This window comes from Hirundo rustica, chromosome 7, assembly GCF_015227805.2.
Source record: "Hirundo rustica isolate bHirRus1 chromosome 7, bHirRus1.pri.v3, whole genome shotgun sequence".
Classification (NCBI taxonomy): Eukaryota; Metazoa; Chordata; class Aves; order Passeriformes; family Hirundinidae; genus Hirundo; species Hirundo rustica.
The window spans coordinates 36,411,663-36,425,840 of record NC_053456.1 but is presented as its reverse complement, the minus strand read 5'-3'; the positions used below and the strand labels follow the sequence as shown (position 1 = coordinate 36,425,840).

Sequence of the window (14,178 nt, the reverse complement as noted above, 5' to 3'; positions counted from 1 at the left end):
CGTGTGGCAGGCACGTGATGGAGGGTCAGCCCGAGCTGGTTTTCCAGCCTGGCACACGGGGTGACATTCCACGAGCACATAACTCAGGGGTTAAATAGCTGGGAGGGCTCCCCTTCACCTTTGAAAGAGGATGTGCCCCAGGACTGAATTTCCAGGGGATAATTAACACAGCTGCAGCTCTTCGGCAGGGAGGTGGGGAGAAGGGAAGCCTTGGGTTTTTACTTAAGCTAAGAGCTTTTTTTTTTTTTTCTTTTTAACTGGAAAGAGTTTTGGTGGAGTTGTTTATTGAATTATTTACATCTGACAAAGATGGGCCACTATAAACTAACTGTAGTACAGGACCTTTCCATATTATATAGAGCTGTTAGAAGGAAATGCTTAAATATCATCCAATTTCCAATAAAAGCTGGACAAAAATCAATGCAGCCTCGGGAGGAGTTTATATTTCATCAGGGCAGCAGCTTTTAAAGAGGAGCTCAGCAGCAGCATCTGCAGAAGTGTTTTTGGGGAGGTGCAGGCAGGGCCCCCTCCCCAGGGACAGGGATGTGTGTGTGTGTGTGTGTCACAGCCCGACCCAGCCGCATAACTGGGCAGTGCTGTCACACCCAGGGCTGCAGATATAAACGTGGGGACGTGCCGGGGCCAGGGTGGCTCTTTGCAAGGTGGCACCTGGCTCCAGGGAGGGCGCTGAGCCTCACAGCTCCCTCTGCGCGGCTGGGGGGGTGATCCTGGGGGGTGAGTGACCGTCACCCAGGGGAGCCGCCCTCACATCGCTCCAAGGTAGGTTTGGGGCAGCGGTGGCACTGCCATCCCACCCCTCAGCCCCACAGCCGTGGGGTGTGGGGGGACACTGCCATCACAGGGACCCTGTCTGAGTTATTTGGGGGGGGGCTAGGAGGGGGTGCAAGGTTTAAATCAGCTGCTGTGTTGGAGGCAGTGCTGCGGGCTCCTGCACCGTGCTGGAAAACATCCCTGGAAAAATAATAATAATGGTAATAATGGCATTCCCTGCTGCCAGAGGGCAGCTGTAAATCAGGGTGGTGGTGCCAGGAGCTCTGCACATCTGGATGTTTTAACACAGCCTGGTGGGGTTTAGGAACGAGGAGGGCTCAGATCTCCCCAGGGTGAGGACTGGGTTAGGTGGCAGCTGCTTGTGGGGGACCAGCTCCCTCTGAACCCTTTAGCTGCTGCGTGTTGTGCTCCTGCCTGTGCCAGGAATGAGTTTTCCTGGTGATGGGAAGCTGGAGCAGGCAATTTAAGCCATTATTAATAGACACTCTTCATCTGAGGAAGGGAAATGCGTAATGTTTTGTTCAATGAGGTGTGCTCTGCAAACAGTCGGGCACGGGGAGAAGGTGAAGATGCTCCCCCCGTGCTGGAGATTGATGAGGGCGAGGCTACAAGTGCTCACTCTCACCCCTTTTGGGGACTCTGGTCTGTGCAGGGGCTTCCCTGCTGAAGTGAGGACACGGCAGGATGAGCCCAGGGTTAATTCTTGCAGGATCAGACCCTGAGATCCTCAGGGATCACAAAGCTGCGGTGACAGAGGATGTGCCCAAGGCCCTGCAGCACAGCAGTGCCAGAGGAGAGGCTTGGGGGGTTTCCTCCACCACCCACACTTGCTGCCTGAAGGCAACAAGCACTTTACAAGCAGTTAAAAACCCCACAATTTTCCTTCTAAACTCCACCAGGGGGTTCTCCCCCTGCTCCTGGCCAGCCCCAGGATGATCCTGTGCAGCTGCATTATCTTTAAATCCAGAGCAGCATCGCTTCATCCCGACATCGTTCTCCACTCCTGGGTGGAAACAGCGCTCGACTTGGCTGGCAGGAGCTCAGACCCCGGGGCTGTGTGTGCCAAGGGGACCTTTTCTCTCTACTCTTGCTGTCCAAGGCTATTTTTAACCCCCTCCCTCAGCCACGAATTAATCCTGGCCCAGACTCGAGTGTTCATATGCAAATAGATGCTGATGGAGCAGGGTCACGGGATGTTTCTGCGCTCTCAAGGGCAATTTAGTGCCATCACACACATACACACCCCCCACTAGCAAAATTAGCCCAGGTCTGACCCAGATGGTCTGGACTCGATGCTAAATTTACCCAGGGAGGTAATCCCTGCCTGGGGAAGGTGATCCCTTTGGCGTGAGCAAGGGCATGTGAAGGCAGGATTCCTCCACATCACCACAAAAATATTCCAGGGTTGCTAATGGGCGGAGAGGAAAAGCAAGCCAGGGCTCTGGGAACGCCACCCAGGACAAGTTCCTGAGGTAAACGATCCCTGTCTGTGCCTCTCCCTGGATCTCCAAACCTTCTCCTGTGCTGGCTGAAGGAGCCCAGGGAATAACAAGGGTGTTTTTCATGCCAGAGCCGTGCTTGGAGGAGGTGGTGCAGTTAATACCAGAGGGGAATGGGCACGGAAAGGCCGGGTGGAGCAGAACAGCAACAAGAGGTAAAAGCAGAGAGAAAAAATGAGGGGGTTTGGAGGCTCCAAACCAATGGAGAGGTTGTGGACAGCCAGGTGGGAATGCCAGCCTTGAGACAAAGGGAAGGAGAAAACAGGGAAGACCACCTAGGATGGCCTCAAATTAGCTCCTGATGCTGCTTCCCACAAATAGGGACCTTAAGGGGAGCCCTTCACCAAGAACCCCTTAGCTCAGCGCACCCCATCCTTCATGGACACACTGTGGAGTTTTTGGGGCTCTGTGCTCTTCCACAGTCTCCGGGGCCAGAATGCCTTGCTGAGGACACACACAGAGGAACCTCCTGGGGCTCTGGATCGCCCAGGGATGCTCAGGATCCCCAGGAAGGTCCCAAAATTCTCTCCCCACCTCAGGTTGACTCCATACAGAGGGAACTGTGCAGCATTCCAGCTCTGGTTTAACATCCCAAAATCTGCTTTGACCAGGTTTATTCCCCAAGGAGCTGGGTGGGAGGGCTGGGAGGGGGAGGCTTTGTCACCCAGAGCCTCCAAGTCACAAGACACCAATCTCTATTCTTGTCTTGTGGATTTCTCCGGTGACCTTGAGGAAAGGAGCCCCCGGGAAGCAGGAACAAGGAAAGCTCTGCTGGCATGCAATGGCAGCAGGGTCTGGCTGCTTTCTCTCTGCTATACAAGGCACTGTCTGGGAGAGCAGCTTCCCCTGCCAAAGCCCCTGGAGGATCTGTACCTCGCTGGCCTTTGCATCCCTGCAGGGACATCCCAACATTCCAGGCTGGGCCAGTAACACGTAGCCCAGATTTTTCCAGGGAGCAATCACAAGACTGGAATCTCATATGAGCACCTTCTTGAAAAAAAAAGAAAAGAGAGGAGAAAAACAAAAACAAAAACAACAAACAAACCTCCCAGAGCTCAGAGGACACAAATAAGGTTATTGGGGACGGACAGAGAGCACGTGACTAAATTATTTTTTTTTTCATTCAGTTTCCTAAACACTAGGCACCGTTTTCCTCCAAGCCTAAACACCCCTGTCTCAAGTTGGAGCCTCCAAATAATCCAGCAATTTAATCCAAGAGGTGCTGCTGCAGAGGCCTGATCCTCACCGTACCCCATATCCATCGTGCTCCAACCCCTCTGGAATTATAAACACTCCACAATAGAGCCTGGACTGGATTATAATTAGACAATGAGCCAAGAGGATGGAAACAATGAACTATAAAAGCCTGGCCATTGCCCCCAGCCAGGACCTGCACACCAGGAAGCACTGGAATGAGCGAGCCACCAGGAGCTGTGACAGCAAAGCTGAGGATTTCCTCCAAATCGGATCCAGAGCATCCCTTAGCACCTCATGCTCCCATCGCCAGGCTTTACACAGCCCTGGTCACGGGAGACCTGAGGGGCCTCCAGGTCCTGACTGAGCGATACCACCAGGATGTCAACCTGGTCTTTGAGATCAGTAAAAACGAGCTGGAGTGGCAGGTGAAAGGCCAAGCCTCTTACGGACTCTCAGGTACTTTTCCTTTGAAGGCCAGGCCAGGAAAATGAAATAAATGGGCATTTACTAACCCTAAAGAGGAGAGGTGCAGTGCATTTAGGTGCCTTTAACTGTTCCCGAGGCTTCTGGTTAGCCTGCAGTTCTGGCCATTAATATTCAGCCCTTTTAATATTTCCTTCTCTTCTGCACGTACTAACCCAGTGGAAGTGTAAAATCCGTGCATCCACGTGAATTTTTTCAGGATGTTTTGGGATTAGACGCTGTGTAGCTTGGGAATGCTTTCAGGAGGGCTCACAGCCCAAATTCCTCATGGTCCTATCTGGGAGGGATGAGATGCCCTCAGGATGGTTGGTACCTCCTGAGGTGATGGTCCCAGAGGATCTCCCCATGGTCCCAGGTGCTCATGGAGCACCATGCTCAGGAAGGAGATGGTCCTGGAGCTGCTGGGAAATGCAATTCCTCGCTCTGGCCGATCCCAAGCCCAGCACATCCCAAGCCCAGCCCTCCATCACCCTCGCAGCAAAGACAGCTTTTCCTTTCCTGGGGAATTCCGGAGCTGCCTTTTAGCTCTTGCCACGAAGGACTGTGTGCCCTGGTGGCCGGCAGGGCGTTGGCCTGCCCACCTGATTCCACGTGCAGTCCTGCTCCTGGATGAGCGCACACCGAGGGAATTTCGGTTCCCCTCTTGCCAACTGCTCGGAGCCGCCGGAGCGCACCCGTCCCCCGTGGCCCACCTAAAGCTGCCGGGGAGAAACGGGAAAAGCGGCGCCTGGAGCTGGCTCATCCCCGCGGCCGGAGGGCAGCGGATGGGAGCCCAGGGGCTCAGCCCATTCCCGTGTCCCGCAGGGCTGTGGGCGCTGGAGGAGAAGCGGGAGCTCAGCACCCCTCTGTGCCTCGCCGCCCGCCACGGCCACCCCGACTGCCTGCGCCACCTCCTGCGCCGTGGGGCCGACCCCAACCTGGCCCCAGGGGGACAGGGACCCCTGCACGAGGCCTGCCAGGGGGGACACGGCCACTGCCTGGAGCTGCTGCTGGAGTACAGGGCCGACCCCAACCTGCGGAGCGACCGGGGCGCGGCCCCGCTGCACCTCTGCACCTCCCCGGGCTCCCTGCGGTAAGGAGAGGGGCCCCTGGGCGTGTGTCCGGGGCCGGGCTGGATGGGGCTTGGAGCGCCCTGGGATAGTGGGAGGGGTCCCTGCCCATGGCAGGGGGTGAATGAGTTCGGCTTTGAGGTCGCTTCCAACCCAAACCGTTCTGGGATTCCCCAGTAACCTCGCTGTGCATCCCCTGTGCACAGCGCCCGGGAGTTTTGCCTGTGCAAAGCAGAAAAGATGCCGTGATCCACGGCAAGGCTTCCCACGTGCTCCCACATCTCCCAGCTGCCCCAGCAGAGCCAAAAAATAAAAAAAGGACAGCCTAAGTCTTCTTCCTATAGACAGGAGCAGCCCAGCCTCAGATTTTCCTTCCTCCACTTCCCTATTTCTCTTAAAATCAGTATGTCCTGCATCCCAGATCCAGCGCACTTCCCCCAGGAGGGATTTATGGGATGTGGAGCAATGCTCCCACCCCTCACCCCACACAAGGCACGTATGGATCCACCCTGGTTCACAGTCAGGGCTGAGGCTCACCCGTGTGCATCCACATCTCCCCCTGGATCAGCAGCACACCAATGAGAACAGAAATTGCCTGGAAAAACACGGAAAAATATGGAAAAATATGCTTCTGTAGGGCTTTAGGTGTCTGGCTCTTTAGATACACGGAATCAGGATATTTTCCTTTTTTTTTTTTTTTTTTAATAAAGGGCTCAGCCACTTGATATTACCCTGCTGAAACTTCTTAGGGCCACAGTGAATTCCATCACCTGCCAGCTTCCCTGAAAAGCCAGCCTGGCTCCAGTGCTCTCCCCTCCAGGCAGGCAAGGTGAACTGGAAGCAGGCGGTGAAAGCGAGGTTCCAACATCTCATGGACCACGACACAGGGAGAGTGCTCTGGAGAAGGGAAGCAGCCAGAGAGGGAAAGGCTTCATCCCTGCTTATCAGTAAGAGTCTCCACAAGATGTCCAAAAATCAAATGTTAATCAACTTCTTTCAGCCAAAAATCTGGGGGTGAACCCAACGCATCTTTGGTGCCATGAGGGCTGGAAGAAGCCAGATGGGAAAGGGAGGATGCCACAAGCAGCTCTGGGATTAACAAGAGCTGGCTTTAATTCCTTCACCTGAGCTCCCTTTACACCTTAACCTTCATCCTCCAGCCCCATCCTCAAACCCCAGTGCTTCCCTGATTTTAGGCTTTTCCCCCTGAAGAGATGGGGCGACCAAACCAAGCCAGGGCATGCAGAGGATCTCCCGGACCACAGAGGTCCAGGTGCGCTGGTTTTGCTTTCAAGCTTGGGGGAAAAGAAACAAACCACAATTTAATGTATATCTATTAAAAAACGGATCTGCTCTCACTGATTTGCATGTTCCGTTCCCTCGGAAGGTGGAGGAGGATGGCAGGTGAGCCAGCACAGCCACCAAGGGGATCAGACAGCCCCAACGTGGCAACAGCTGAGTTGTAAGCCCTGGAATATTGGGGCTTTATAATGGAAATGCTGAGAGCCCCTTAACAACGGCGCCCGGCGCTACGGGGGCTTCTACAATAACTAAGCCAACTCCCTTGAAAGATCAAAAATTAATAGACATTTCAGACAGGGTTTGAGGTTTCGACCACTGCTTTTTCAATCGCAAAGACTTTGCTAAAGTTAGAGACTGAGGAGGTCAAGCTTTGGGTAACACAAACATTTCCTCTTTGATTAGGGGGAGACTACTTTACCTCGCCTCCTTTTTTTTTATTTTATTATTTTTTTCGTTGAGTAGTAGATTTTAGGTCATCCTTAATTTTTTAGTGACAACAAAGAGCAGGTCATTGACCTACATAGAGAGCTATTTTATTTTTCTCCCTCTCGATAACAATGGCCAGAACACCTATGTGCCAGGTTCTTCTGTATTCCCATATACTCGGCAATTCACCATGGGGGCAGGACTTAAAACCTTTGAGCCTCTCAGTGACTGGGATAAAAAAAAATTATCTGGGCTTCCTTCCAGCCATTTGAGCTTCAGAATCCATGAGATTTCAACAAAAAGGATATCAGAGCTTTAATCTAGGAGCTTTTTGAAGAGGTGGGAAAAAAAAAGTTCCAGTAAAGTTCAGTCTTACCTTCTTCACTTTAGGAGCTGTTCATGCCAACGTCGGCCTATTTAGTAGAGTTCCTCTCCTTGACCTCTTTTTTACAGCCGAGATAATTAACATGGTGGGGTAAGATGAGTCTCTAAATTCACTGCACTCTCTCCCTGGCGCTCTCCCTTTTCCCTCTTAAAGCTGGGGATGATTAAAGGCGCCTGCCTTTATTGGCACCCCGAAAAAAAAAATAAAATAAAAATAATTGAGGGGGAGAGGAAGAGCCTCGGCAGCGGCGGCGGGGAGGGAATAGCCGGCGTGGGGCGGTGGGAATGCGCCTGGCAGGGATGCAGGACACGGCTCCTGCCTCCCACCGTGGGAGGAAGGGATGCTGAACATCTGCGGAGTCCTCCTCCAGATCTCCCCGAACATCCCAGGCTTCCCTGGCGACCAGGGAGACTCTGCCTGGAGGGGAATTTCCCTTCTCCAGCCTCGCACGTGAAGCCGAGGGATGGGACGAGGAGATGTCCGCCCCGCTCCCACGCAACTCGGCTGAGCACTTCCCCTCTCCAAGCTTTCCCTCCGCCCTGGGAGCTGGAAGCAGAGTTACCCTCCTCCCCCGAGCCCCCAGAGCCGAGGGACGGGGGATAAAGGGTGGGATGAGTGGATGCAGGAGCTCAGGCAGCGTCCGAGGGGATCCGTGCAGGGAGCAGCGGGATAGGGAGCCAGCGCCAGGGCTGCCAGGGACAGGGTGGGAGGAACGAGCGGGACGCGGGAGCTGAGCAGGAAGGCAGGGCCCTAAAAAGGAACCGTGGTCGGGACGGGGCTCCCAGACGCCGAGGAGATGGATGCTGGCCCGGTGGAGCCGGCCCCAGCACCCTCCAGCTGTTTCAGCACCGTCCCGCACACTCTGCCCCTGTGGCCGTGGGGAATGAGCGGCACTGCAGGGAAAACAAAGCCCAGGGATTGGAAAAGCCAGCGTTTAGCATCATCTAGTGCTAAACCTCATCCTCGGCTCCGTTTAGCCTTGCTAAATACAACGCGGAGCATTTGGAGCCGTCATTTTGGAAGCCGGGGAAGAGCGGCTCCTTCATGGGCCCTGACCAAGAAATAGCGAGCCGAGAGCAGCCACAGGGCACAGCCCAAGGCCTGGCCCTGCGCCCTGAGACGTGGCAAAAGGAGGGCTTTTACAGATAAACCTCGCCGCCACCCCGGGGGGACCGGAGGGAAAAACAAACGGGAGGTTTTTCCTTAAGGAAACTGGGGCCTGAGTGGGGTTTTGGGACGGGAATTTCCCTCCAGCCTCCGCTGCCCCAATCTCCTGCTCCTCCTGCTGGTTGTTCATCGCATCCCAGTCCCAACAAATCCCGCTTTCCTAGCCCGGGTATTTTTCATCCCAGCCAGTGAGAGCCATCCTGGCGTGAGGAGGGCAATGAGCACATCCTGCCCCGACTCTCTAATGGGTGAAGAAATTTAGGAAAAAAATCAATCCCAAATAATTTTCTCCCATTCCGTCTGATCCAGGAGCCCAGGGCAGGGCGGAGGTGAAGCATTAGCACCACTCACCCCAAAATTTCCTTTACCCTCAGAAGTGACTTGCCCAAGCAAGGAGACATCACTGGAAAATGGTTTGGGAATGGCCTGGAAGTGAGTTTAAATTAGTCAAAATTAGGTACCAGGCTGGGTGGAAAACAAACTTAAATATTTCCCCACCGAATTTCTGCTGAGATAAACAGAAAGCTGAACTCAGTGTACTCTTCCAGTATTCCCAGAAAATTGGAGAGAAGCCTTTTAAAAAGGAAAGCCAACGCCTTTTAATTGGGCCTTATTTAATGGGATTTTAGCCGAATCTGGTCGCAACAACCAGGGTGTGAATGGAGACACAGGAAGCCAGAAGCGCTGGGGAAGTGTTGGAGCTGGTGAATTCACGAACAGAGGTCTTAAAGGTTAACAAGAGCATCTGCCCAGAGCCTGCTGATGCCCAGATATCCAAACAGGAGGCAAACGCTCCTCCCAGGCTCCCACCCTGTCCATTTGCTGGAAGAGATCATCCCTCATTCGTAACTCCTTGCCAATGTTCCCTCTGTGCCAAGGGAGGAGCACCCAGGGGGAAAATTCAATAAAAAGCGTCTTGGGTTTCTTCCAGCGAGTGAGCCTTGGGACTTGATAACCAAAAAGAATAACCCTGCAGTGATGCAGCCCCTGGGAAGGATGGCATTTCCACAGGAGAATATTTGGGATGTCCAGCAGGAGATCAAGAGGAACTGATCTCCCAGGATTGAATACTCAGAAAGAATTCAAGGGAAAACTTGGGCACAGTGAGGGATGTGGGGGAAAACCCCACAGCACAGTGAGGGTGCTGGGCTGGATGAGCCATTCTTTACCTGGAAATTAAAGGCAGGGGGATAATCCCTCTGTGCTGCCTGTGCAGGAGGAAATCTTCAGCCTGGGCGCTCTCAACCAAACCCGGGCAATGTTCATGCCCAAGGTCTCCGGGCACAGCTGCCTCCTTGCCTGGGAATGCTTGAAGCATGATCTACCCCCAAAAAAGGGAAGGAATACAGAACAAAAAGGGATTTCTCTCACAGGTTAGGCTGCAGCAATATTTTTTCCCCATTTTTCCCCTGCAGAACCATCCCTTGGTTTGCCCTGAATACATTACTTCAGGGTGCCAAAGCCACTTGTGGCATAAGGATTAAGCTGATCCAGAGAGATCCCAAGAGAATAATTATAATCAGGGCTACAAATTCCCTGCTGACAAGGATGGACAAGACCAATAAAAGAGACTGAGTGTCTGACTGATCCCCTCCGACAGCGGCCAGCAAGCCCCAAAAATGCCTCAGGGAGACAAAACACTTCTTGAGAAGGGGATTCAGAACCCTGGAGCAAGAAATGAAATTGGAAAGTAAGGACCTGAGGATTTTGGGAATGGCACAACCCCACCTAAATCCACTCTCACACAACCACACCCCAAGCAGAGCATCTGTGAGGTGAGGGCTGGCACCTCTGGGAGCGTTACACCTGCCCAGGCTGCAGGAAAAGATCCTGCAGGGTTTTTTTTCCAAACTTAGGCTTGAGATGCACGGGCAGAGCAGCCCAGGGAGGTGTTTGTAGATTCTGCGCTGCCAAGGACAGTGAAAATCCTCTCACCTCCCATCAAATCCTTGGGGAGGCAGGTCACAAAAAGTGGTATTATTAGCATTATTAGTATTATTAGTATTATTAGTAGTATTATCTCATTATTTTATTATTGATGTTACCCCCACATATGTTAGCGTTCCCCCGGGCCAGGAAAAACAAGCAATACCCTGGTGCTGTCCTTCCTCCCTGAGGTTCCTCTTCTTCCCCATCCCTGCTGCTGGAGGGATCAGGCTGGGACTTCTCTCCCCCTCGTGCTGCTTCTGTGTCAGCCCAGAACCTCACAAGGCTCCAGTGACCCCTGAGCTGAAAGAAAAGTGCATTAGATGAAAATTACAGATGCGGCAGGTGTTAAGGGTTGGTGCTCCTCCCTTGGACTTCATGATCCTCATGGATCCCTCCCAGCCCAGGATAATCCGTGATTCTGTGAAAAGATGGTCCTCTGGACCAGGAGCACAACACAGGTGTTGGGGTGCCTCAAAGGGAGAAGGAAAATCCATTTTTATATCCAAGCAGGTGGGCCTTGGGTGGTCTAGGTGTTCAGGAATGGTCAGGAACGGTCAAAGATAGTCCAGGATGGTCAAGGACACTCAAGGTGGTCAAGGGTGATCAAGGGGGTCAAGAATGGTCGAGGCCAGCCAAGGACAGCCAAGGATGGTCAGGATGGTCAAGGATGGTTGAGGATGTTTAAGGATGGTCAGGGTCCTCAAGGACAGCCAAGGATGGTCAGGGTGGTCAAGGATGGTCGAGGACAGTCAAGGATGGTCAAGGATGGTCGAGGATGGTTGAGAATGGTCCAGGTATTCAAGGGCAGTAGAGGATGGTCAGGATGGCTAAGGAGAGTCCTTCCATGAATGATGTTGGTCAAGGGGCAGAGGGAGATGTTGCCCAAGCCACCGTTACCCTCACTGTGGAGGGCACCAGGGCACAGTGCCACCCTGCCCAGCCGTGCTGCTCCCTCCCAAAATCCCTGAGTGCCACAAGCCCAGCTCCACCCTCGCCCCGCCCCACCTCCCACCCCATCATCCCTGACGGCTCCCGCCCGCGCCACCCCTAAGGCCTCACCCTGGCGCTTCATCCCCCCTTCCCGCAGGTGTGCCAGGCTCCTGCTGCGGCACGGGGCCGCCGTGGGGCTGCCCAGCGAGGCGGGAGGGGACACGGCGCTGCACGTGGCCGCCAGGCATCGTCTCTGCGACCACGCCCGCCTCTACCTGCGGCGCAGGGCGCGCGTCGACGCCCGCAACGCGCGCGGGGAGACGGCCCTGGGCGTCCTCTGCGGGCAGCCCCCGGGCCCGGGAGACCATTCCCTGCAGCTTTTCCAGCTGCTGGCTGCCCACGGCGCCGACGTGGAGGCCCGGGACGAGGACTGGAGGACCCCCTTGCACCGGGCGTGCGGGGCGGCCAACGCCGAGCTGGCGCGGCTGCTGCTGCGGCGCGGGGCCGACGCCAACGCCATCGACTACGACGGCGTGTCCCCTTTGGGCTGGGCCCTGCGGGGAGCCGCCTGCCGCCGGGACCTGCGTCCCCACGTCACCGTCCAGCTGCTGCTCAACCACGGCTCCCAGAGGATATGGCCCCCCGCCTTCGTCAAGGTACCGGCCCCAGAGCGGCGCCCGGGGATCCCCTCGCTCCGGGGGCGTCGCGGTCGGGAGCTTTGGGAGATGGGCGGGTGGAAAGGCGGGAGAATTTGGGAGAGCTCCCCAGTGCAGGCAGGGAGTGGGGACAGTGGGGTTGGGGAGTGATGGAAATGAGGGCCCAGCAGAAGGGCGGGATGGAGCCAGCGCTGCTCGGAGGGATTTCTTTTTCCCTGCCTAGGGAATATCAGAGACGGGCTTGGTGCGCTAGCTGCGTTCCGTTGATTTTACATCAAACCGTAAAGAAAATATTACCCTGCCTCGTCGGGCACAAGCCAAAAATGTAAATAAGGAGCAAGGGCTGCGTCCAGAGGAAGGAGTGCCTCAGCAGGGCGGGACTTTCCTCTGCTCCACGAACGGAGCAAGAGCTCCAAAACACTCCTGATCCCGACCCGGGGCCATCCCAGCCTGGAGCGTGGTGGGCTGGGACAAACCCCGAACTGCAGCAGGGGGATGTTGTCCCCCTCCAGGCCTTTCTGAGCCCTCACACTGCCCCTGGCCAGGTGCTGAAATCCTGCGCCGCCGTGCCGGAGGTGATCGAAGTCCTCTTCAATTCCTACTCCCAAATCCCGGTGTCCCAGGAGTGGGCCGAGGCCGTGCCAGAGGAGGTGTTCCAGGTGAGGCAGAGCTGCTGGCTTGGCAGGGGTGGCTGAGACCCAAGGAGGGGATTTTCCCCATGGAACAGGGGTCCATTCTCCCCACAGAACGGATTTATTTTCCCCATGGAACAGGGGTCCATTTTCCCCACAGGACAGGGATTTGTTTTCCCCACAGGACAGGGATTTGTTTTCCCCACAGAACAGGGATTTGTTTTCCCCACAGGACAGGGATTTGTTTTCCCCACGGAACAGGGTTTCATTTTCCCCACAGAGTGGTTTTTTCCTCCCCCTCCAGATTTCACTTGGATGATAAAAAAACAAAAGGAATGTTCCCTAGAGCAGCACCGCCCACCCGATCCCTCCAGGTTTGCATCCCTTCAGCTCCACCACCCTCAGACCCCACATCCCTGCCCGAACCTGCCATAAAATCCGCTCTCAACCTCTGGAAGTGACCCTGGAGCCAGAGCACTTCCCAGCAGGAGCCCACACCATTTGGTTTGGTTGGGAAGGCTCCTCCTCGGACGTGCAGCAGGTACAACCAGCCCGCCCTGCGGTGATTTGGGATGGCTCCTGGCCCCACAGGCAAATAAAGCCTTCAGCTCGTTCTGAGGAAGGGGAGAAAGGATTTTTTTTTCCCCCCAAATTAAGGAAAGGCCGAGGCTGCACAGCCCAATCCTGCTTTGTTTCCCTGTCTCAGGAGCAGGGTCTCTCTACATTGGCGTTGTGGGGGATGCTGCTGCACCCTCCCAGAGGCCGGCTTTCCCCAAGCTGCTTCCACAGGAGAATTCCAGAATTCCTCACCCACCCTTTCCCCGTGGAGCCGTGCCCGCACCCCTCACCCCCAGCCACACCCGGGCTTCTTCCCTCCTTCCCTTAGCTCTTCATGCCCAAACACCTCCAGCTTCTTTGGGAATCGGGAGGGGGCCGAGCCCGGGTGGGTGATGCTGGCCTTGTCCCTCTCTCTGCAGCAGCACCAGCCTTTCTACGAGTCCCTGTTGGTGCTGGCGGGCTCTGCCCGCTGCCTGCAGCACCTGTGCCGCTCCGCCATCCGGGCACACTTCGGGAGCAGGTGCCACTCCCTCATCCCTTTGCTGCCCGTGCCCAAGGCTCTCCGTGATTTCCTGCTGCTGGAGCCCGAAGGAGTGGTGCTGTGAGGGAGCAGATCCAGGTCCGAACCCAGCCCTTCCACGGGGAACAGGAGCATGCATCCCTTCCCGCCGGGGAAAAGCCAAACAGCTTTCCGTGATGGATCGCTGTTTTCCAGGGGTTTACAGCAGGACTGAAAAGTGCTTTGGGCTGGGAATTTGTACAGATTTTCTTCTATTTTGGGGTTTGGGTTTTTTTCTCCTTCTAATTGTGCTTTAAATAGATTATAAGGGGACAATAAAATGATTTGTGGCTGTTAGGAGTAATGCTCATTGTAGAGGATCCCTGCAAAGCAGCGGGGGCTGCTCGGGTGTGCCAAGGGAAGGGACAGGGCAGGGGACTCTGACCAGCCCAGGTGAGCATCAAATCCCCAGGGATAATTCTCAGCCAGGATGGGTTTTCCCTGAATCCCCATCAATCCCCACCACCACAAAGCATGGAGTCAAACAGCCACGGAAGTCACGAAGGGGTCACGGGGATTCGGGATGGGGCATCCCCCCGAGAGACACAAAGTATTGGGAACACGGGGCAGGATTGGCAGTGCTCTTTCTCATCTGTGGAGGGCCAGGGAAGCTG

At 55.1% G+C, this 14,178-nt stretch overlaps 1 protein-coding gene across 1 annotated transcript; it reads left to right on the top strand.

Moving 5' to 3' along the window:
* Positions 1 to 653: 653 nt before the first annotated feature.
* ASB18 (ankyrin repeat and SOCS box containing 18) lies at positions 654 to 13,828 on the top strand. Its single transcript, XM_040070065.1, has 6 exons — positions 654 to 780; positions 3,419 to 3,944; positions 4,776 to 5,043; positions 11,317 to 11,815; positions 12,361 to 12,474; positions 13,425 to 13,828. Exons 2-6 carry the CDS (start codon positions 3,704 to 3,706, stop codon positions 13,608 to 13,610), a joined length of 1,308 nt encoding a protein of 435 aa, XP_039925999.1. The 5' UTR covers positions 654 to 780; positions 3,419 to 3,703; the 3' UTR covers positions 13,611 to 13,828.
* The last annotated feature ends 350 nt before the right edge of the window (positions 13,829 to 14,178 follow it).

Coding starts and splice junctions, on each gene's coding strand:
- ASB18 (XM_040070065.1), top strand. CDS start 3,704: ATGAGCGAGCCACCAGGAGCTGTGACAGCAAAGCTGAGGATTTCCTCC. Junction 3,945..4,775: donor AGCCTCTTACGGACTCTCAG/GTACTTTTCCTT, acceptor CGTGTCCCGCAG/GGCTGTGGGCGCTGGAGGAG. Junction 5,044..11,316: donor ACCTCCCCGGGCTCCCTGCG/GTAAGGAGAGGG, acceptor CCCTTCCCGCAG/GTGTGCCAGGCTCCTGCTGC.